The 25,206-nt window shown below is 40.0% G+C and overlaps 1 protein-coding gene across 1 annotated transcript in view; it reads right to left on the reverse strand.

Moving 5' to 3' along the window:
- MARK3 (MAP/microtubule affinity-regulating kinase 3) overlaps positions 1 to 25,206 on the reverse strand; it is a 116,045-nt gene that overhangs the window by 83,878 nt on the left and 6,961 nt on the right. Inside the window, exons 2-3 of the mRNA XM_010851411.1 lie at positions 22,384 to 22,465; positions 7,517 to 7,708 (exon numbers count right to left, since the gene is read on the reverse strand). Of these exons, the coding sequence (XP_010849713.1) occupies positions 7,517 to 7,708; positions 22,384 to 22,465 (274 nt within the window). The remainder of the gene's footprint in view (positions 1 to 7,516; positions 7,709 to 22,383; positions 22,466 to 25,206) is intronic.

Raw genomic sequence — 25,206 nt, forward strand, 5'->3', positions numbered from 1 at the left:
GTCTGATAGGTCTGACACTGTTTCCCCATCTATTTCCCATGAAATGATGGGACCAGATGCCATGATCTTGGTTTTCTGAATGTTGAGCTTTAAGCCAACTTTTTCACTCTCTACTTTCACTTTCTTCAAGAGGCTTTTTAGTTCCTCTTCACTTTCTGCCATAAGGGTGGTGTCATCTGCATATCTGAAGTTATTGATATTTCTCCCGGCAATCTTGATTCCAGCTTGTGTTTCTTCCAGCCCAGCGTTTCTCATGATGCACTCTGCATATAAGTTAAATAAGCAGGGAGACAATATACAGCCTTGATGTTCTCCTTTCCCTATTTGGAACCAGTCTGTTGTTCCATGTCCATTCTAACTGTTGCTTCCTGACGTGCATACAGGTTTCTCAAGAGGCAGATCAGGTGGCCTTTTCAGTTATATGTTATTAGACTACTAAGGCTATCTTTTACCATTCTGCTGGCTTACTTCCAAATCTGCTACTATTATTTCCAATAAAAGCAAACTGTTCAAAATATTCTTTTTGTGTGTCAACAGTTGTTTTGAAGAAAACATTCTATTAATCACTGCCCAAATCCCAGCAATGACTACTTACTGAGTTTTAACAGAGCAGCAAAGGGCAATACCTGGAACCACCTGAGAGAGATAATGAGGTCTTCTTTTCTTTGTTCGCTACTTATCTGAGTGGGGGCAGATTTTCTTCATACACTTCAACCAGAATCACATACCAAAATTGTCTGAATGCAGAGCAGACTTAAAATACAGCTACCTTCTATTAAAAGAGATATTAAAGTGAATTGCAAAAAATTTAAACAATGTCATTCTTTTTTGTACTTTGTTTTGGAAAATAAGTCATTTTTCATAAAAATATGTTATTTATATTAACAAGTAAAAGGTCTATTATTTTTAATAAATTAATACATATTTTAAGTTTCTTAGTGCTAACTTCTAAAACAGTAAACAGCAATAGATGTAACTCATATAAACAAAAGCTTGTTTTGAGTCCTCAATTTAAAAAGTTTAATGGAATTGTGAGATTAAAAAAATCGAAAACTACTGTTCAAATCAATGAAACTGCATATAACCACTGAAACCTACAATTTATGATTATGCAGCATTGGGGAAAACTGTTAAGGATAAAATTCTGAAGGGAAAAAACCAGCATACAAAATCAGGGCCAAAAGTATGCTGAAAAATATATATAGGATACGATATACCAAAATAATGGTATTATGCATATTTTGATTGGGGGAATTTTTTTCCTTTCTGGTCTCCAAACTTTCTGTAAAGCTGTTAACACAGTCTTGACACACACAAAATGTTGTAAACTAAAATCTCAAGAAGTTTAGCACATTCAAAGATGAAAAGCTGAGGTTTTATCATTCTTACAACCAACAACTAATGCTAATTGAGTACTCAGAGGCCGAGGACAAATGAGGTTCGAGACTGAAATCTGTTTTCCTCCCGCTCCCCTCTGGCCTCTCCTCTACCGCAGGACACGGACTGCCAGTGAACATGGGCAGCCACAAAAGCACAGAGCAGGCTGCGAGGACAACGGTGGGCACGCACTTCAGGGGCCTTCTGAAGGAGACAGGGTGCAGGCTTGAAAGGGCTCCGGACCCGGAGCTTCCAGGTGGCAGGAGCTGCTGGGCTAATTCCCAAGTCAAAAGTCTGCATAAAGAATGCTGCTGCTCCTCAGCCCAACCAATGACTACCGATTCCAGAAGTTAAAGAGGCTCTGGACTCCAAGTCAACAAGCCAGGAGAGGGCAGGAGTGAGGCATGAGAGGAAAAGGGGGGGATTAAGTGTCAGACTGCCACTGAGGAGGGGTGGGACCACGGAGCTTCCCAAGCAGAACAGAGGATTCTTAATCTAGAGAACAGAAGGGTCCCAGAGAAGAGATGGCAGAGATACCTGGGTCCTCCAATAAAAGCACTGGACAACTCCCAAATGAAAGTGGTCAAACATATTCTATGCACGCAAACCCAGCTTCCGATCAGCTTCTTAGGGTTCCACCTAAGACAGACAGACAACCAAGACTTACCAGATTCCAAATGAAGTCTCTAAGGAAGACACCAAGAAAGAATCCCAGCGACAAGAGAAACAATGTAGGGAACAAGAACAACAAAAAGAATCATGCTTTTTACTATCCTCAGGGAGTTAACAGAAGAAACAGCACTGATACCAGAACTGGACGCTATAAAGACAAATAATCAGAGAACAAGAAAGAACCGGGGGGAGGAGGACACCCACAGGAGCATACACACATTTAAGAGAAAGACTGGAAGATACAGACATGTCCCAGAAAGCAGAACAGAGAGAAAACAAAACAAAAACCCAGAAACTAAAAAATCAAGCCTCTTGAGAATTCACTGGTGGTCCAATGGTTAGGCCTCAGCACTTTCACTCCCAGGACCCAGGTTCAATCCCTGGTCACAGAACTAAGATCCTACAAGCCGTATGGCACAATCAAAAGTCATATAAATCAAGGCCCTTTGCAAGGCTTCCAATCTCTGATTAATTGAAACTCCAAGGAATTCCCTGGTAGTCCAGTGGTTAGGAATCCACACTTTCACTGCAGGGGGCACTGGTTCAACCCCAAGTCAGGGAACTAAAGACCCCATGGACTGCAGTATGCCAGGGTCCCCTGTCCTTCACCATCTCCCAGACTTGCTCAAACTCATGTCCATTGAGTTGGCGATGCCATCCAACCATCTCATCCTCTGCTGTCCCCTTCTCCTCCTGTCTTCAATCTTTTCCCAGCATCAGGGTCTTTTCTAATGAGTCAGCTCTTTGCATCAGGTGGCCAAAGTATTGGAGCTTCAGCTTCAGTCTTTCCAGAGAATATTCAGGACTGATTTCCTTTAGGATTGACTGGTTTGATGTCTCTTAACATACCATATAATAACTCTTTATCTTCTACTGACTGAATGAATTAAGTCTGTGAATTACCAAAATCACCTCCTGAAGCACTCTGGGTTTTCTTTAGAGGTCTTAGTACCTCAATAGGAAAGACACATCCTATTCCCATAAAAGGGCAAGAGAATGCTGATGGAAAAACTTTCGTTTTCAATGGGCTGACTGGAGAACAGTACCAAGTGATAAAAATACAATAACTATAGTTTTTAGGTTTCTTTTAATCTATTGGGAATATTATAATAAACCTGTAATAAAATATATACTATAATAAACCTATAATAAAATCAACTGTCTAAAAAAACTTCAGTTTTTTTATCATAGGACCCAGCAATCCCACTCCTGGATTAATTATCCTAAAGAAATTAAAATTTATGCTCACATAAAGACCTGTACAGGGACTTCTTTGGTGGGCTAGTGGTTAAGACTCCACCACATTCCCAATGCAGGGTGCAGATTCAATCCCTGGTGGAGAACTAAGATCCCTTATGCCACATGGTGTGCCCCCCACCCAAAAAAAGTGGAATATAATAAAAATTCATCTGATAGACTAAATGGCGAGAAGATCAAGGAAATTCTTATAAGAATAATCATCAGGGAACTTTAACCTACTTCAAAAAATCAAAATGTACAATCAAAAGCTGCAGTAATAAAAACACCATGACTGGGCATAAAACTAAATAAATTAAATCAGAGAGACAAAAGGGAATTTAACAATCGGGGGAAAGAACCAATGATCCAGGGAAAGCAGTAATGCATGTAGGGGGAAAAAGTTAAGACTCTACACCTCATACTAATCCTCCAAAATACACAGTAAGTCAATTAAACATTCAAATGCCAGTCACAGCAGTATTTAAAGAAAAAAACAGAATCATTTTTACAATCTGGGAAAAAAAGTAAACTGTTCTCACCAAGACATGAAACCCAGACAGATCAGACTGATGTCTAAAAACACATAAAAGGTTTAAATCACTAAGAGGAAAAGAGAAAAGAGACACAGATAAAGGATATACAGCAGGAAGCTTATTTTAAAAAGAAAATATAAATGACACAAATATATGAAAATATCATCAATGTAAGCAGCTATCAAAAAAGCAATCTTTTTTAAAAAATATCATTTTTTTGTTTATTCGATAGACAAAAATTATCTACAGTGTTAGCAAGGGTGTAGAAAAACAGGCACTCTCATTCATTTTGGTAGGCTAATAAAGCAGTACGACATTCTCTCAAAACCAATTTAGCAGTACCTAGTACTCTTGCCTGGAAAATCCCATGGACGGAGGAGCCTGGTGGGCTGCAGTCCATGGGGTCGCTAAGAGTCAGACACGACTGAGCGACTTCACTTTCACTTTTCATTTTCATGCACTGGAGACGGAAATGGCAACCCACTCCAGTGTTCTTGCCTGGAGAATCCCAGGGACGGGGGAGCCTGGTGGGAAGCCGTCTATGGGGTCGCACAGAGTCCGGACATGACTGAAGCGATGCAGCATCAGCAACATTACGGTATAAAAATACAGAAACATCACTTTGCTAACAAAAGGTCCATATAGTTAAAGCTATGATTTTTCCAGTAGTCATGTACAGATGTGACAGCTGGACCATAAAGGCTGCATGCCAAAGAATTGATGCTTCTGAACTGTGGTGTTGGAGAAGACTCGAGAGTCCCTTGGACTGTAAGGAGATCAAATCAATCACTCCTAAAGGAAATCAACCCTGAATATTCATTGGAAGGACTGACGGTGATGGTGAAGTTTCAATACTTTGGCCACTTGATGCCAAGAGCTGACTCACTGGAAAAGACCCTGATGCTGTCAAAGATTGAAGGCAAAAGGAGAAGGGGGTGGCAGAGGATGAGATGGTTAGACAGCATCACTAATTCAATGGACATGAATTTGAGCAAACTCTGCGAGTTAGTGGAGGACAGAGAAGCCTGGTGTGCTGCATTCCGTGGGGTCGCAGAGTCAGACACAACTTATCGCCTGAACAGCAACAAACTACAGTCTCACATTCCCTCTGAACCAGGACTTCCAGACATCTAGGAATTTATCCTACAGAAACACTCTTAATAAAGGACAGAAAGTTATGTTTAAGGATATTCAGTGCAGATGTTCGTAATAGCAAAAAAATCAGAAACCACCCAATGCCCATCAATATAGGTAAACTATGGTGCCAGGACACACTAGAAGGCAACGCCCCTAAAGAGAGTATGTCAGGTCCAGAAGCACTGAAATCCAGACGTGATGAAGATGTGACTGAGCACTTGGTAAGAAAAACCACCATTATGTCCTTTCTTGTTAAAATAAACAAAAATTACTGTGTCTATAAAGAACTGTGGTAATGTATACCAAACTGCTGAAAGTGATCCTCTGAGAAGAGAGAAAGTTTAAGGAATTTTATTTTCTACATAATGAGTTTCTATAATGTTTATATTTTACATGACTCTGGGTAAGACCTACAATAGGGGGGAAAAAAAGTAAAATCAATTTTTTCAGACCTCAAAAAAAAAAGTGTTTTAAGTTAGCCACTATATAGTCAAATTCAAGCATTTCTGGAGAGAACACACTAGATGTAAACATGGCAAGTCTCACTCCAGCACAAGTAAGTTATGTAAAAGGCGAGAGGGTCTGTCTGTCTCACTCCTCTTTTAACCCACCATCTCTATCTATATAAGGAAACTGGCCAAGTAACCACCTGAAACTGGTTGGGGGAAATAAACTCAGAGGTTCTGTTCCTTATTTCAAAAAGTTTGGATCTAGGGCAGCAAAGAAAGCTCCACTAACTCATGCTATTTACTGATTCCAAAAGCAGTCCCAGCATCTCTATGGAGTCTTAACTAGGGAACTGCCACTAAAATTGAGATGAAACGTGAGGAGGCAAATTTTTAGTTACAGTCTTTACTTAAGACTCCAGTTAGAATAGACCAATGATGCACAATCTTCTTCAGGTCCCAGAACACAGAGGAAGTTAGAATATTTGTAGGGCAAACTGTAGCAAACCCAGGGTGGGTCTCACTCCAGCAGGCCCTTGCACAGTGGACTGCAGGCCTCAGCACATCTTAACACTGCCTTGGCACACATATCAGGAGGCTCCATTACATGGGAATTATTTCTTTACAGTTTCCTTCAAAAGTAGCATTAAGTTCATCCAATAAATATTTATCAAGTACAGGGGGAGAATGGACACATGGCTGAGCCCCTTCGCTGTTCACCTGAAACTATCACAGCACTATGTTAATCGGTTATATCCCAATATAAAATAAAGTTTTTTAAAAAATTTATTAAGTACTTAATAAGGCTTCCCTGGTGGCTCAGTGGTAAAGAATCCATCTGTCAACACAGGTGATGTGGGTTCAATCCCTGGTCTGGGAAGATTCCCTGGAGAAGGAAAAAGCAATCCACTCCAGAAAATCCACTGCCTGGAAAATCCCATGGACAGAGGAGCCCAGGAGTTACAGTCCATGGAGTCGAAAAAGAGTCAGACACAACTTATCGACTAAACAACGAGCACCTAGTATGTGCCAAATATGGCTAAGTGCTGATATCTTCCCCATAGATTAGAGTGGAAAGACAGATAAATAAGCAATTTGCAATATAATTGTAATTATAATAGTAAAACATACTACTTATTTAACTGTAATGGTAAAAATGCTAGCTAGGGAAAAAGTACCGTGATTTTTAACATGAGTGCCATGCCTGGGGAAAGGGAGTCTGTTAATCACTACTTTCCCCAAGAAGTGACTCCAACACAAAAGGATGAAGTGTATTTTAGGCAAGAAACAGCAGGTAACAAAGATCCAAGAAACTATGTAAAAAAAGGCAGAACAGAGACTTTCCTGGTGGTCCAGTGGTTAAGAATCCACGGTTCAGTGCAGAGGTCACAAGTTTGATCCCTGGTTGGGAAACCAAGACCCCACGTGCTGCAGAGCGACTCAGCCTGTGCGCCACAACTAGAGAAAAGCCTGCACACCAGCAAATGGCCCGTGTGTCTCAATGAAGACCCAGCGCAGCCAAAAACCAAACACACCAGAACAGTTCTGTGCTGCACAAAAAGAATGTGAGGAGGGAGTTAATTAAGGAGCAGTTTTAATGGAAGTGTTTTTTATAAACATGGAATGTGGTTGAGCAGAAAGCAAATATGACAAAAATTAGGAAAGCATGTGCCTTTCTATATAATAACCTATCGAACATAAGCTATGAGATAAATGTTTGGGGAGATGAAGAAGCTTCTTGATAAATCTATAAAAACAGTCAACACGATTTTTGCAAGTACCATGAGCTTATAATGAAGTTAAAACATTTTTACTGTGGTGGAACATATTTACCACTGAAAAAGAACGCTATCTCTTTATAAAGGCAAAATCATTCAAACACTCAATATGTAATCTTTACAACAGAGAAAGAAATGAGAAAGTAAATGAAAAGTAAAGAAATGAGAAAGTAAAACAACTCCCAGGATAATTAATATATAAGCTTCCTATTCTTAAAAAAGGTTTAACTAGCTTACAGAAAGCCCAAATATATACATTGTGTTCCTCTTTGTCTCACATGGAAATAAACGGGAAAGTGTATTAACAGAAACCCAAGCATAATTCGTTACTTACCTCTCTGCCTGTAAGGATGTGTCTTGCCAACTTCACTTTTGCAAAATTCCCCTTGCCGATAGTTTTTAACAGCCTGTAGTTTCCAATGTGAGGCTGTTCATCTGCACAGGAAGCTATAGAGTTTCTACACCGTGCTCCAGAGCGCCCAGAGCGAGAGGTAACTTCTTGCCGCCCGTCTCCATGTGACGTGTGCTGCAGTAAAATAGACAACAAAGGGCAGGGAATGAGGAACCCACAGTAGTTGACAAGGTTAAAGAGTCTCCAGTTGAAGAAACAAAACATCTCTGCTTTAATTTAATCCCACTACATATGGCACTTTATGGGGACTTGCCCATGTGATATAAACTCATGAGGAAAATAAAATGCTGAGAAGAGAAATACCAGTCTTGAACTTCAACTGGGTGTTCAGATAGATGAAGATTATTTTCTGTAATGTGGCTATACCATAAAATAGGAGAAAGAAGACTGCCTTACAGTCATAAAGAACTTAACTTTCCCACATGCTATTAAATACACCAGCACATATTATAGTCAATACACCTTATGATATAGGTAGAACAGGTAACATCACCATTAACCAGATGAGGATACTTTGAGATTTATTCACCACCAAATCACTAGTGAGAAATTCAAAAAGAATATGGATTCCCAACTTCTTTCTAAACTATGCTGCTAACAATGATTTTTAAGACAGTGTGTGCCAGACTCTAAAGCCCTTGATAAACATTTGTTGAACAGATGAATACAGTATTCAACATACTCCAAAAAGGTAAAACAAATCATAAACACCTCTAACCACATTAAACAGAAAGGTGCTCGAGTGACAAAGTGCCTGATGAGGACAGCGCTGCATGCGTGAGCAACCAGCTGCCTAGCGCTTCCTCTCTCCATACCTCACTGAGCGCCAACTGCTTTGTCTCCTCTCGGGACACTGTCAAGCACCTTCATCCCTTTCTCCTCTTGTCCAGGAAAACACCCCTTGTTTCTCATGTTCACTCTCTACCTGTAGGTCAAACAAGCCTGATTCTAGGTGATAAACATAAGAAACTACACTTTGTAACACATTCTTATCAAGGAAAAATGGAAAAAAAAAAAAAAAACCAACTAGTATTTTACAGTGAGAGCTTAAGAATTTGTGCCATCAACCTCTGAATTCCTCAAAAGATATCCTTTTCAGAATGTCCACATTAATTTCCATCTACATTTTTATATTCCTCTAAGTAAATCTCTGTCATTCCTGTACCAAGTTTTGAGATAGGTTTTCTTCTATTTTAAGTTAAAAAGACTTTTACAAACTGGTTACAAATCTAAACAACTTTATTCCTGTAGCAAAAAGATTCTAATTTTCAAATGAGAATTTTGGGAAAATAGCCCATTACAAACAAGGAATAGCAAGGAGAGATAAGGCCTTCAGTGAACAATGTAAAGAAGTAGTGGAAAACAACAGAATGGGAAAGACTAGAGTTCTCTTCAAGAAAACTGGAGATATCAAGAGAACATTTCATGCAAGGATGGGCACAATAAAGGACAGAATGGCAAGGACCTAACAGAAGCAGGAGACTTAGAAGAGGTAGCAAAAATACACAGAACTGTACAAAAAAGGTCTTAATGACCAGGATAACCACGATGGTGTGATCACTCACCTAGAGCCAGACATCCTGGAGTGTGACGTTAAATGGGCCTTAGGAAGCATTACGACAAACAAAGCTAGTGGAGGTGATGGAATTCTAGCTGAGCTACGGAAAGATCCTCAAAGATGATGCTGTTAAAGTGCTGCACTCAATATGTTGGCAAATTTGAAAAACTCAGCAGTGGCCACAGGACTGGAAAAGGTCAGTTTTCATTCCAATCCCAAAGAAGGGCAGTGCCAAAGAATGTACACTGTGTACAACTGCACTCATCTCACACGCTAGCAAGGTAATGCCCAAAACCCTTCAAGCTAGGCTTCAACAGTACGTAAACCGAGACATCCCAGGTGTACAAGCTGGTTTTAGAAAAGGCAGAGGAACCGGAGATCAAATGCCAGCATCTGCTGAATCATAGAAAAAGCAAGAGAATCCCAGAAAAACGCCTATTATGCTTCATTGACTAGGCTAAAGCTTCTGACTGTGTGAATCACAATAAACTGTGGAAAGTTCTTAAAGAGCTGGGAATATTACCTGCCTCCTGAGAAAGCTATCTGTACGCAGATCAAGAAGCAACAGCTATTTAAAACCTTACATGGAACAACTGACTGGTTCAAAATTGGGAAAGGAATACGACCAGGAGTATGTCAAGGCTATATATTGTCACCCTGCTTATTTAACTTATATGCAGAGTACATCATGCAAAATGCCAGGCTGGATGAATCACAAGTTGGAATCAAGATTGCAGGGAGAAACAACAACCTCAGATATGCAGATGATATCACTCTAATGGCAGAAAGCAAAGAGGAACTAAAGAGCCTCTTTATGAGGGTGAAAGAGGAGTGAAAAAGCTGGTTTAAAACTCAACATTCAAAAAACAAAGATCACGGCATCCAGTCATTTTATGGCAAACAGAAGGGGAAAAAGTGGAAGCAGTAACAGATTTTCTTTCCTGGGCTCCAAAAATCACCACAGATGGTGACTGCAACCATGAAATTAAAAGACGTCTGCTTCTTGGAAGGAAAGCTATGACAAACCTAGACGGCATATTAAAAAGCAGAGACATCACTTTGCTGACAAAGGTCCATCTAGTCAAAGCTATGGTTTTTTTTTTAGAAGGAAATCAACCCTGAATATTCACTGGAGGGACCTGATGCTGAAGCTCCAATGCTTTGGCCACCTGATGCGAAGAGCCGACTCATTAGTAAAAAAGACCCTGATTCTGGGAAAGACTGAGAGCAGAAGAAGGGGGCAGGAGAGGATGAGATGGTTGGATGGCATCACCGATTGAATGGACACGAGTTTAAAGATAACTCTGGGATATAGTGAAGGACAGGAAAGCCTGGCATGCTGCAGTCCAAACAGCAACAAAGTACTGTTTTAAAATAATTTTGGTAAACGTGTTTCATATATGCTTATTTCCAAACTAGACATGTTTCCTAAAAACAAGGACAGTAATTTACTATCCCTTGTATCTTAGAATAGTAGACATATATAACAGGTACTTAATGAACACTGCAAAGTGAAAAGTGTTAGTTGCTCAGTCGTGCCCAACTCTCTGGGACTCCATGGAAAGCAGCCCACAAGGCTTCTCTGTCCATGGGATTTTCCAGGCAAGGATACTAGAGAGGTTTGCCATCTCCTTCTCCAGGGATCTTCCTGATCCAGGGATCAAACCTGGGTCTCCTGCACTGCAGGCAGATTCTTTACCAACTGAGCCACAGGGAAGCCTTAATAAATATTGGAACGACTAAATAAATGATATCAAAACACTAATCACTGTAGCATTCAGATGGTTAAATTACAAGAAATTTTTATTTCCCAAATTTCTTTCTTCTATTCAAATATTTATTGAATGATAATGTATAATAGATTTTATATAATTATGAGCTAGGCACTGTTCTGAGTGTCAGAAACCCAGCAGAACATAAAACAAAGTCCCTGTAACCATGAGGTGTATGTCAAGCGGTTTTGCTATTTATACAATGAAAACACAGTTATTAAAATTAAACTACTATTCAAAATTTTGGTTATAAAAGCTTTTTAAATGCAAACATAGACTTTTAATTTATATGTTCATAAATTCAACCCTTCATGTATTAATTAGTTTACAGAAAATTAGTTTTCTGGAGTGTGGCACAGTTAAGTAGACAAAATATTAACTTTTGCACAAATCAACTGTCTTCTACTACATGTAAAATAGAAATATTAGAAGAACCTTAAAATTCATAGCAGAGAAGGCGATGGCACCCCACTCCAGTACTCTTGCCTGGAAAATCCCATGGATGGAGGAGCCTGGTGAGCTGCAGTCCATGGGGTCGCGAAGAGTCAGACACAACTGAGCAACTTCACTTTCACTTTTCACTTTCACACATTGGAGAAGGAAATGGCAACCTACTCCAGTGTTCTTGCCTGGAGAATCCCAGGGACGGGGGAGCCTGGTAGGCTGCCGTCTATGGGGTCGCACAGAGTCGGACACAACTGAAGTGACTTAGCTTAGCTTAAAATTCATAGGCATGAAGTTTATACCTTTGCTTACTCTCCAATCTATTTATAATAAAAAAATAACTCCTGAGACTTCTCAGGCGGTCCAGTGGTTAAGACACTGCGCTTCCATGGCAGGGGGCCCAGATCCATCCCTGGTCAGAGAACTAAGACCCCACATGCTGTGCGAAGTAAGGCCAAAACATTAAAAAAACAAAACACAAACAACTGCCCCCCCAAACTAACTCCTTAGCACTACATCCACTGGTATGTTAGGAGAACAGAGATGTCTGTTTTGTTTATTATCAGATATTCCCAGAAACTGTAACAGTGCCTACTATGGACTCCTACTGCACGAATACCAGATGAAGTCAAGGTCCTCTCTGATCTAAGCCATTACTCCTCGGCCGCTCCATCACCCACTATTTTCTAGCGTGATTCTCTCCCCAGTCTGAGTGCCCTTTCTTCCATTCAAACCTAAGGACATCCTACTCTTTCCCGTATGCTTGAATCATTTGTCGCCATCTTTAAGCAATCTTCCCTGACTCTCCCTGCGTCCCAGCAGAACTGCTTTTTCTTTGGACTCCCAATGTACTTCGCTTGTATCTGTCTCTATCTTGCTACTTTGTCATAGACACTTATCCACCACACTACACTGACTTCCTACAGAAACTCACTCAACTTGAGGTTCCACACAGTCATTTGTCCAAGTATGGCCGATGAGATACGAGTGAAAGTGAATATGTCATTTTCATGCTGAAGTCTTTACTGACAGTGCTTGACTCAAGCCCTGTGTTCTTCTGTTCTCCTGAATTTAGAATCCTGTCCAAAGAGTGAAGGTCAGAGGACCAAACGGCCTGGAAATGGAGATCAGGCTTCATAGAGTCAATGTTAAGCCACTAAGATTCTGGTCATCTATGTCACCACAGCATAACCTAGCCTACGTAATACACCCTCATGCAAATAAACACTAATACAAACCCAAAAAGAAACCTGTATTTTCCCACAAGAATATAAACTCATATAACAGATTGAAATAGCTGATGTTTGCTAAATTCCAATAGAGTTAAACTCAGAATATTTAGTTTGATAAACTCCCTAAATTTTAAAATCTAAGGTTTTTAACTAAAAAATTCTCTCAGAACAGAAGCAAATTAAACTGCATTTTGATTCTACTTGGCTTCCATCTTCCCCATGCATCCATGAGTAGGCCCAAAGAAGAAAAAATTTCCTAGCGTTTTAGCAAATAAATAAATTCTTGTACTAATAGCCAATTTATCCATAAATTTTTTTCTCCCTAAGGTGACAAAAAGTGATATAATAGTAGCCACTTTTTGTGGAAGCACTAAAAACCCAACAGGCACTCAAAGCTGTTTAATTTAATCTTTATTAAAGAGTAAAAGAAGGGTGGGATGATTTGGGAAAATGGCACTGAAACATGAATAATATCATATATGAAATGGATCGCCAGTCCAGGTTTGATGCATGATACAGGGTGCTCAGGGCTGGTGCACTGGGATGACGCAGAGGGATGGTATGGGGAGGGGGGGGGGGGGGGGGTTCAGGATGGGGAACCATGTGTACACCCATGGCGGATTCATGTTGATGTATGGCAAAACCAATAAAATACTGTAAAGTAATTAGCCTCCAATTAAAATAAGTACATTTATATTAAAAGAAAAAGAAAAGAGTAAAAGAGTCCAGATCTTTCTCTCTCTCAGGGAATTGAGCTGAACCATTTTATCCACCAAGAACACTAGAACATGGGCAGTGCTACTAAAAATTTTGCAGAATCAAGGCAAAAATAAAAAAGTATTAACAAATTCATAAAGTGTTCATTTTCAAACTAAAGTTTCTGTTTAATGCAAAATATTTAAGCTGCTAGGTAATGTTATTAAGGAGTGGAGCAAAACTGTAGGTATCTACTCAACATCCATACCTCCCTTCTTATCTAACAGAAGCCAGACGTGAATCTGGGGAGGAAACATGGCCAGTGAAATTCTTGTTTTCCCAAACTTCTCTGTAGCTGGAGGTAGCACATGGCTTGGTTCTGGTCAGTTCTCATTAGTGAAAGTCTACTGGGTGGTCCTGGAAAAATTCTGTTTCTCATAAAGGCAGACAGGCACACTAACTAACACGGCCTCTTCCTCCCTTCTGCTGCCTTGAATGCAGCCACAAGAGCTACAGCTCTGTAAGTTACCCTGTAGTTGTAGGTCTCAAACAGGAGAGAAAAGACAAGAATATTTTTAAAAACCACCAACTCCAACAATATTGAATTGCTGAACCAAAGCTAGAGGCCGTCTAGATTTGTTTTGTGAGACAAATAAACCCTTATCTGGTTAAGCCATGGTATAAGTTAGTTACTTTTAGCCAAAGCACTACTAAACTGTCCCAGGTGCCATATCAATACTGAAGAAAGAAGCAATAAAGAGTGAATGAGAAGTGCACTCCATTTCGTTATACATATTAGTTCTTCTTTTAAAATGTGTCTACATGTAGAAGAGCTCTAGAAACTACAAAGAGGTATCACCTCACACCAATCAGAATGGTCATCATCAAAAACCCCAATGTTCACTGCAGCACGGAAGCCACCTAAATGTCCATCAGTGAAACATATATATAAAATGGAATAGTGTGTGTGTTCAGTCACTCAATCTGTCTGACTCTTTCCAACCCCATGGACTGTAGCCTGACAGGTTCCTCTATCCATGGAATTTTCTAAGCAGGAATACTGAAGCGGCTACTACTAAAAGTCTAGAAAGTTTATTATCTTATGACTTAAAAAAATTTTGAATGAGGTTTAAAAATTAATCCAATTCTGAGAATATAAAGAAATACTATGTTGTTAAAAAGAAACAAAACAGGAAATTAACATGATACCATATTAATGAAAGTATAGATTTTGTTCAAATTTCACAAAATTTTATGCTACTGTCCACTATTTGTGTTCATACCTTATTCAAGATTCCCCATTGTACTTAAACTGCATCAAGCAGTTTCAGCTGCATGCAACAAATTCTGGCCAATTCTCTTCTCATTTTTATTTTGTTACAAATATTTTCTAATTGTCCTTGTTATGGCTTCTTAGATACACCCATCATTTAAAAGTGAACATTTAATTTCAAAAAAAAAGGTAACCAACAAGGACCTACTGAATAGCACAGGGAACTCTGCTCAATGTGATGTGGCAGCTTAGATGGGAGGGGAGTTTGGAGGGAGAATGGATACGTGTATATTAATGGCTGAGTCCCTGTGCTGTGCACCTGAAACTATCACAACATTGTTATCAGCTATACACCAATATAAAATACAAAGAAAAAAAAATACCCGAGCAGGTTGCCATTTCCTACCCTATGGAACTCAGGCATCAAACCTATGTCTCTTGCGTCTCCTGCATTGGCAGGTTGGTTCTTTATCGCCAACTGGGAAGCCCCATGATGCAGTATTACTCAGCCATTAAAAAAAAAAAAAAAAGAAACAATGCCATATGCAGCAACATGGATGGACTCAGAGATTGTCATACTGAGTAAAGTAGGTCAGACGGAATGACAAGCATCATGTGTTATCACTTGTATGTGGAATCTAAAAAAAATGGTAAAAACGAACCTATTTACCAAAAAGAAGCAGAGTCACACATGTAGAAAACGAACATGGTTACCAGAGGGAGCAAGTGGGTGGGGGACAAACGAGGGGGCTGGGAGTGGCATGTACATATAACCACAGTGTAACAGGTAACGAACAGCCTACGGTACAGCACGGGGAACTATTCCCAACTCTGTAATGCTCAACATGGGAATGAGGTCTAAGAGCGGATGTAGGTTTAACTGGCTCACTCTGCTGTACAGGAGAAACTAACAGCACTGTAAAACAACCATACTCCAATAAAAAAAAAAGAAAACCTAGAGGGAAACAGAGCCACAGAACATAAACTATTGTGCTTATGGTGACACAAATGAGAACATACCTTAGACACATGCACACGGAAAAAAATTTTTTTAACTGTATGATTTTTTAAACTGTATGATTCCAGGTTTGCCCTTGGATCTATGTGCTAAAGCACCAACCTGAAATTTGAGAGGCCTACTTAAGAAATCAGGTTTAAATGTCTACAACAACAACTTTATACCATATCTGAACTCTTCCTGAACAGAGCTCGGCCTTGTCTATAAAATGTGTGCCCACACATCCTTTCTAATCCTTCAAATAACAAGCCACCTCATTAACACATGAGCAGGATTTTCAAAAGTGGGGGGGGGGGGATTTACAAAAGGTGGGGGGGGTCTACAAAGCCAAACTATGACAGTAAAAAGCTGTTCTACAAGTATTTTATACTTTAGAGATATTCACAAAGCCAAAATTTACTTTTGAAAACAACTGAGCAGTTATTTCATTCACTGAAGGAAACATACCTGTTAGGACTGAATCACTTGTGTTTTTAAAAATTTAGCAAACTGGGAATAGAATGGAACTTTCTCAATCTGACAAAAATCACAGACCAAAAACCCTTTAACAAATATTACACTAAATAGAGACTTTATTTTATTTTTATTTTTTGGCGGCACTGGGTCTTCACTGCTGCGTATGGGCTTTCTCTAACTGCAGAGAGCTGGGGCTACCCTCCAGCTGTGGTGCGTGGGCTTCTTCTCACTGTGGTGGCTTCTCTCGTTGCAGAGCACGGACTCTACAGCATGACAGCTCAGCAGTTGTAGTGCATGGGCTTAGCCGCCCCATGGCATGTGGAATCTTCCCAGACCAGGGATCAAACCCGTGTTCCCTGCATTGGCAGGCAGATTCTTAACCATTGGACCACCAGGGAAATCCTAAACAGAGAAACTTAGAATCATTTTCTTAAAATCAGAAACAAGACAAAGCTGCCTATTATCACTACCATTATTTAACAAAAAACTGGAGCTCATGGCTAATACTTTTAGGAAAAACTTATAAGAATCTTAAAAAGAGAGAGAAAATGTCATTATTTGTAGATGATATAAACTACCTGCAAACCAAAAGAACTGGAAGTACCACTGGAACTCAAGAGAGAGCTTAGCAAGGTGCAAGATCAACCTATAACAAAAGTTCCCTACACTAGTAGTAACCTACCACAAAATTTAAGTAAAAAATAACCTTCATAATAGCAATAAAAAGTAGGTAGAAATTAACTGAAGACTAACTGAAGCAAGAGCTCCCTGGACAAAGCCTTAAATTTTCAATAAAAGACATAAAAGATACTCTAAATACTGTAAAATGGGAATTCCACACTCTTGGACAGATAATATTATACATTCTACCCAAATTTATCTATAAGTTCAAGGCAATCTCAATTAACATTTCCAGCCAGTAGTTTGAGTAATTTCAAACTTACTCCAAAGTGTACATGGACAAATATTTCATGGCTACCAGGTTAGCCTTAAAAAAGAGTTAAATAAAGCTCAGAAATAAAAAGTGATCAAGGTTAAAACCAGTAACAAGACATACCCGCATCACACTGTACCCTCAAAAGCATGTACTAAGAGCGACCCAACATCTTTTCTGTGGCTTTCTTGCCAAAAGGATATAACCTTAATCTAATTCTGAGAAAACATTAGACAAACTTAAACTGTGGGATCTTTGACTGGATCTTGAAACACAGAAAAGAACCCTGGAGAAAAGCAGGTGACAATTCAAGTAAGTTCTGCAGCCCTTGTTAACGGTATTGGGCCAGTGTTAATTTTCTAGTTTTGGTTTGGGCTTCCCTGGTGGCTCAGACGGTAAACCATCTGCCTGGAATGCAGGAGACCTGGGTTCAATCCCTGGAGAAGGAAATGGCAACCCACTCCAGTACTCTAGCCTGGAAAATTCCATGGATGGAGGAGCCTGGTAGGCTACAGTCCATGGGACTGCAAAGAGTCGGACACGACTGAGCGACTTCACTGGTTCACTGGTATCTAAGTGGTCAACATCAGGGGAGACTAAGTGAAAAGTACACACATACTCTGTACTAATCTCACAATTTTAAGTCTGAATTGATTTTAACATGAAGTTTGATAAGCATATACATATAAAGATACAAAGATTACAATATTCTATAAAGCCATACTAATTTTTAAAGAAAAGAAAACCTATAGGGTATTGGCACAACAGTAAAATAGACAATGCAACAAAACACCAAGATAAAAGCCACTGAATGTACGGGACCATAAGATACAATGAAAGCAATCCTATAAACCACTGGGGAAAGGACGGACTATTGAGTGGACAGCAGGAGGAAAACTGATTCACTGGATCAGTCTACAGAGAAAAATAAAACTAGACCCCTATCTAAGTCCCTGTGCAGAAGGGACGTTCCCTTTTAATCTAAAGGGACTAAAAAACCCACATGTGAAATATAAAATGAAATTTAAGAAAATATCCTTGTGAGCCAGATATTTAAGCAAAACCTCAAATGCACAAACTTAAGGCAAACATTCATCTGAGTTACACCAAAATTAAGAGCTTCTGTCCAAAGGGACTTCTACGAAGATGATAGAAGATACGTGCAATGTCTTAAACCTACATTGGATTAATACCTAGAAAATCAAAGAGTATCTAAGAATCAACAAGAAAAAAATCATCAAGTAGAAAAGGGACAGAGAAAAAACAGCAATTTATAAAAGGCCCCCAAAGCCAAGAAATATATAGATGTACTACAAAGGTCCGTCTAGTCAAGGCTATGGTTTTTCCAGTAGTCATGTATGGATGTGAGAGTTGAACTGTGAAGAAAGCTGAGCACCAAAGAATTGATGCTTTTGAACTGTGGTGTTGGAGAAGACTCTTGAGAGTCCCTTGGACTGCAAGGAGATCCAACCAGTCCATTCTAAAGGAGATCAGCCCTGGGATTTCTTTGGAAGGAATGATGCTGAAGCTGAAACTCCAGTACTTTGGTCATCTCATGTGAAGAGTTCACTCACTGGAAAAAGAGTCTGATGCTGGGGGGGATTGGGGGCAGGAGGAGAAGGGGATGACAGAGGATGAGATGGCTGGATGGCATCACTGACTTGATGGACGTGAGTTTGAGTGAACTCTGGGAGTTGGTGATGGACAGGGAGGCCTGGCGTGCTGCAATTCACGGGGTCATAAAGAGTCAGACACGACTGAGCGACTGAACTGAAAAATCAGGAAGAAACACAAGTTAACAATGAAGTATCACATTATACCTAGGGCTGGCAAAAAAAAAAAAAATTAGAAAACTGGAGAATTCTAATGATGGAGGAACCAGTGTTACAAAAACCCCTGTGCACTACTAGTGGGAGTATGGGCTGATAGAGCCACCCAGAAGAGCAACCTGGAAGTACGTGACATTTCCTGTGACCCCGGAAATCCACTCCTAGCTGCACATCTGCAAGACTTTCTTACACAGCTCCACAAGGAGACATGTATGAAGATATTCATTGTTGCACTGTGTGTGCATGCGTGTATGCAGCAGACAGTCTACCCCTGGCACGCAGGTAAAATGTGGCAGACTCATACCACAGAAGTGCTCTTCTACAATTAGAGGCAACAGGTTTGATGCATAGATGAGACTGAACTATTTACACAAAGCACAAAACACACACGTTTAAGAACACATATGAGAACACTAACATCTTGGAAAGATAAGGGACATGATATATAGGGATTAACAGGAATAAAAAGAACGGCCTCACACTCATCAAGATGTGACTTCTGCAGCTGAGTTTATGAAAATTTTTCCAAGAATATGAATAATAGGGAAGGGGAACTATTATTGTTCATTTGCAGAAATTCAGCCAACTTGGTTTCATTTGTAACAAAACGCTTATTATCGGTATTAGGACCTAACAGAGGCAGAAGATATTTTTTAAAAAAGGTGGCACGAATACACAGAAGAACTACACAAAAAAGATCTTAAATGACCCAGATAACCACGATGGTGTGATCACTCACCTAGAGCCAGACATCCTGGAGTCTGAAGTCAAGCAGGCCTTAGGAAGCATCACTGCGAACAAAGCCAGTGGAGGTGATACAATTCCAGCTGAGCTATTTCAAATCCTAAAAGATGATACTCAATATGCCAACAAATTTGGAAAACTCAGCAGTGGCCACAGGACTGGAAAAGGTCAGTTTTCATTCCAATCCTAAAGAAAGGCAATGCCAAAGAATGCTCAAACTACCGCACAATTGCACTCATCTTACACGCTAGCAAAGTAATGCTCAAAATTCTCCAAGTGAGGCTTTCAACAGTACATGAACCAAGAAGTTCCAGATGTTCAAGGTGGATTTAGAAACAGCAGAGGAACCAGAGATCAAACTGCCAACATCTGCTGGATCATGGAAAAAGCAAGGGAGTTCCAGAAAGACATATATTTCTGCTTTATTGACTATGCCAAAGCCTTTGACTGCGTGGATCACAACAAACTGTAGAAAATTCTGAAAGAGATGGGAATACCAGACCACCTGACCTGACTCCTGAGAAATCTGTATGCAGGTCAAGAAGCAACAGTTAGAACCAGACATGGAACAACGGACTCGTTCCAAATTGGGAAAGGAGTTCAGCAAGGCTGTACGCCGTCACCCTGCTTATTTAAATTCTATGCAGAGTACATGATGGAAATGCAGGACTGGATGCAGCACAAGCTGGAATCAAGATTGCTGGGAGAAATATCAATAACCTCAAATACGCAGATGACACCACCCTTACAGCAGAAAGCGAAGAGGAACCGAAGAGCCTCTGGATGAAAGTGAAAGAGGAGAGTGAAAAAGCTGGGTGAAAACTCAACATTCAAATACAAAGATCATGGCATCCAGTCCCATCACTTCAAGGCAAATAGATGGGGAAACAATGGAAACAGCGACAAAGACTTTATTTTCTTGGGCTCCAAAATCACTGCAGATGGTGACTGCAGCCTTGAAATTAAAGACACTTGCTCCTGGGAAGAAAAGCTATGACAAACCTAGAAAGCATATTAAAAAGCAGAGACATTACTTTGCCAACAAAGGTCTGTCTAGTCAAAGCTATGGTTTTTTCAGTAGTCAAGTATGGATGTAAGAGCTGGACCATAAAGAAAGCTGAGCACCGAAGAATTGATGCTTTTGAACTGTGGTGTTGGAGAAGACTCTGGAGACTCCCTTGGACTACAAGGAGATCAAACCAGTCAATCCTCAAGGAAATCAGTCCTGAATATTCATTGGAAGGACTGATGCTGAAACTCCAATATTCTGGCCATCTGTTGTGAAGAACTGACTCATTTGAAAAGACCCTGGTGCTGGGAAAGATTAAAGGCAAGAGGAGAAGGAGACGACAAGAGGATGAGATGGTTGGATGGGATCACCGACTCGATGGACATGAGTCTGAGCAAGCTCCAGGAGTTGGTGATGGACAGGGAAGCCTGGCGTGCTGCAGTTCATGGGGTCGCAGAGTTGAACACAACGACTGAGTGACTCAACTGAACTGATTACTGGTATAGCAGATGAAGCATCGTAATAATGAAACATACTGAAAAATAATTTACTTGATTTACCCTCAGAAGAATAAAGCACAAACTGCAGCTAAAGAAAACTGACTCAGTAGCTTCTGACCAGTTAATTATATGCTGGTCTAGTCTAGTCTAAGTCACTTCAGTCGTGTCCGACTCGGTGCGACCCCACAGACGGCAGCCCACCAGGCTCCCCCGTCCCTGGGATTCTCCAGGCAAGAACACTGGAGTGGGTTGCCATTTCCCTCTCCAATACATGAAAGTGAAGTTGCTTAGTCGTGTCTGACTCTTAGTGACCCCATGGACCAGTACTCATTAAATAACAGGCTCTACAGCGGAATAAAACAAATAGAACATATGCACACAGTTTAGCTGAGGAGCTAACGGAGAACAGTTACTGAAACGAGGGGCAATCCCTGCCCCATGAGAAAATCAAAGTGCGAATACTCTAAGTACCACCCAACAGGTTTGTGAGAAATGTGTTTTCATCTTGCTATTAAAGCAATAGGTTAATTTTATTCAATTTTTAATTTATTTTTAAAAATATATTCCCAAATATTTCAACACCTAATATAAAAAAGTAAGATTCTATATTCCTTTTTTCATATTGTCTTTAAAATCTGGAATATACTTTATATTCACAAGACATCTTAACTCAGACCAGTCACATGTCAAGGACTCAGTAGCCACACATAGCTGGTAGCTACTGTGCTGGACAATGCAGCTCTAAGCACTCAGACAACATGACCACATTCGGGCAAGATGAAGGAAAAACAGGTGTCCAAGATGAAGGAAAAAAAAGGGGATGGAGTCTTTGAAAGACAAGTAGCAGAGTTTTAAAGGAAGATGAAGGCCATTTCAAGCCAGACATGAGCACAAGGAAAGCTTAAAAAGCTTGGAGGTGCCGGGAGAGACATCCCTTAACCTGAAGGTCCAGCCAATTTCACCTCTCACAATTCTTTCACACACCTCTAACACTGAAAAAAAAAAATTGGCTTAATTCCTTGACATCGTGACTGCTGGAAATTTCTTCTCTTTCTGTTCTTGACTAGGCTGGCACTTCTGTCTTGCATCCCCTTGCTTTAGTTAATTTCTGCACTGAAGTACTTGACTAAGAGCTCCTTGATGGTAAGAATTCTCTCTGTATTCTTACAACACAGGACCTGGCAACCAGCAGGTGTGAAACTGCTAGGTGAACAGTCAAGGAGAACAGGCAAACAGTTAGAAAAAACAAAGCGTGGGTCAGTATTTGAATAATAAACCAGACTTTAGATTACCCAGTTTTCTAGAATCACACTACAAAAGCTACCTGAAGAGGGAATTTGACATGTACATGCAGAACCCTCGTCACGTGGAGCAGACCCGGCCAAGCTCTTCTTGGTGTCAGTTTCCTCAGTCACAACAACCCTGAATAGATGTTACTCTCTTCTGTTAGATAAAAAGATGTAATGTGTAGCATGCTGATTATATAATATTGAACACATAACACTAAATTATATATTTGAAAGCAGCTAAGAGAGTAGATTTTAAAATTCTCGTGAACAGAAAAAAAACCTTAATTATATGTGGTGATGAATATTAACTAGACTCATTGTGGTGATCATTTCACAACATATACAAATATAAAATCATTATGTTGTACACCTGAAACTAATATGATGCTACACGTCAATTATATCAATAAGTTTTTAATTATATTAAAAAATTTTAAATGAGGCACAGACAAGTAATTAACTTGCCCATGGTCAAATACTTGTATTAGTATTGGAAGACCAGGTTCAAATGCAAGCCTCTAACTCCAAATCTGAATTTCTCTCATGTTTTGCTGCTCCTTCTTTTGGGCTCCACATCTGGTCCACTCTACACCAGAAGTGTCTTCAGAATCTCTCCCTCAACCACAGTCTTAGGCTCCCATCTTTACCTCTGACTTCCAAGCCCAGACTCTTTCCATTAAGCCTCCCTTTAAGAAAGCTATCTGAAAAAAAAAAAAGAAAGCTATCTGAGGTTTTAAAAAAGGAGAAAGAAGATGAATTCATTGGAACTACAGAAAGAAGAGGCTGAAGACACAGGACATGAGAGATGAAAGAAATGACAACACAGAGATGAGATGAAAAGACCAAGTAACAAGCATTAATGATGGCTAGCATTTATCTATTACTTATGATGTGCCAGGCACCATTCTAAATGCTTTACCCATACTGTCCCATTTAATCACTAATTCAACCAATATTTATTTACAGATCACCTGTAATAAATGACCAGCATTGTCTAGGTATTTGAAATAGTATCAATAAACAAAACAAATATTCCTGCTCTCATGGAGTATTCAGTAGCCACAGGAGATCGACAAAACACAATAAACCTAAGAAATATATAAACTATATACTATGTTAAAGGTAACAACACAATGGGGATTAAGAAAAAAAACTAGATCAGGGTTAGGCAGGTTGGGAGGGACATCAATGGTTAGAGCAAGCCTCACTGAGGTGATGCCTGAAAAGAGGAGAAGGTGAGAGAATTAGCCATGTGGGTACCTGGAACAAAAGTGTTCGGACAAAGAGAAGAGCCAACGCCAAGGCACTGAGGCTGGAGTGTCCCTGGTGTATTCAAAGAACAGCAAGGCAAGAGATGAGAACAGAGAGGTAAGGGAGGCACGGCATGGAAGGTATTCTAACAGCCCCATGAGGTGATTACTACCACCAATCCCATTCTATAGATGAGACATGAAGAAGTTAAATAACTTGTCCAAGGTCACACAAAAAATGCTAGGTCAGATTATAAACTCGAAGAGTTACTATTACAGTGGCTGGAAAACAAGACCCCGAAGTCTCTGACTCCCATTACAAGGGCTATGTCTCTTCCACTTGAATCTGGGTGCCCATGACTGCTTTAGCATTCTAAGAACTGATACTATGTGACCTCTGAGGATAGGCCATAAAAGGCAAGCAGCTCTGTCTTGTTTGCTAAAATATCAAGCCACCTTGTGTCTGATCACACTGAGGTCTCCAGGCTGGAGAGGCCCACATAGTGGCTCTGACCAAGAGCCCCAGCAGCCTTTTGACAATACCTGTCAATGTGCCAGATTAAGAAGTGGTCTTAGGTGCCTCAGCTGGTAAAAAATCTGCCTGCAATGCAGGAGACCTGGGTTTGATCCCTGGGTTGGGAAGATTCTCCTGGAGAAGAGAAGAGCTACCCACTCCAGCATTCTGGCCTGGAGAATTCCATGGACTGTATATAGTCCACGGGGTCGCAAAGAGTCAGACACAACTGAGCGACTTTCACTTTCACTTAGGATATGCATCTTTCAACCCAGCTGTTCAAATCCCCAAGCCTTTCATGATATCCCAAGTGAAGTCCCAGATATAAGTCATTCCCGTTTGAATTACACTACTCACACAAAATCTGTGAGTATAATGAAACAGTTGTTTTATACTACTAAGTTGTGGAGTGGCCAGTTCCACAGGAATAATAAGTAGGATAACTATATAATAAGCAGGAAATAAATGTTAAGCACCTGACCTAACAGAAACAGAAAAAGAAACTAGAATACATGACCATGGTATGTCGAAGGTTCTTTATCACTGAAAATCTTTAATGTCTAGAAGGCAACCTTCTTTTAAGAAAAAAAGTATGAAGTTCCTTTAGTCCTACTAGTTCTACTAGTGAAGCTAACACATGCCTATGAATACCAAGGCAAGTCTGGGACAGGCAAGGGCTACGCAAAGGAAGGAAGACACGGAAAGAGGTAGAGACAGAATGTGAACGGAGTGCCACCAAAAACACCTCATGTGCCTTCAACAATAAAAGTTGCCTGCCCAGCTTAAATTATGCTTCCGGACAAAGAATGCAAAGGGCAGAAGGCTATGTTAGGAAATTGTTCTACGTGTACTCCTCTCTGGGATTCTCATTTTAATCTGCTACTGTGGTCAGTGAAGTCATAAAGGTACTGACTATAAAAAGAATGGGGCTATATAAAATTCTAGAATAAGACCCTTGAGTTCAGCTTACTCAAACTTCATATGAAACTCTCCCAAAATAGATTTTCATATAAAATGTCCTAATGGTCACGTGCAGTTGTGAAAGCTGGATCATAAAGAAGGCAGAACGCCAAAGAATGGATGCCTTTAAACTG

This window comes from Bison bison, unplaced genomic scaffold (assembly GCF_000754665.1).
Source record: "Bison bison bison isolate TAMUID 2011002044 unplaced genomic scaffold, Bison_UMD1.0 scf7180017864302, whole genome shotgun sequence".
NCBI lineage: Eukaryota > Metazoa > Chordata > Mammalia > Artiodactyla > Bovidae > Bison > Bison bison.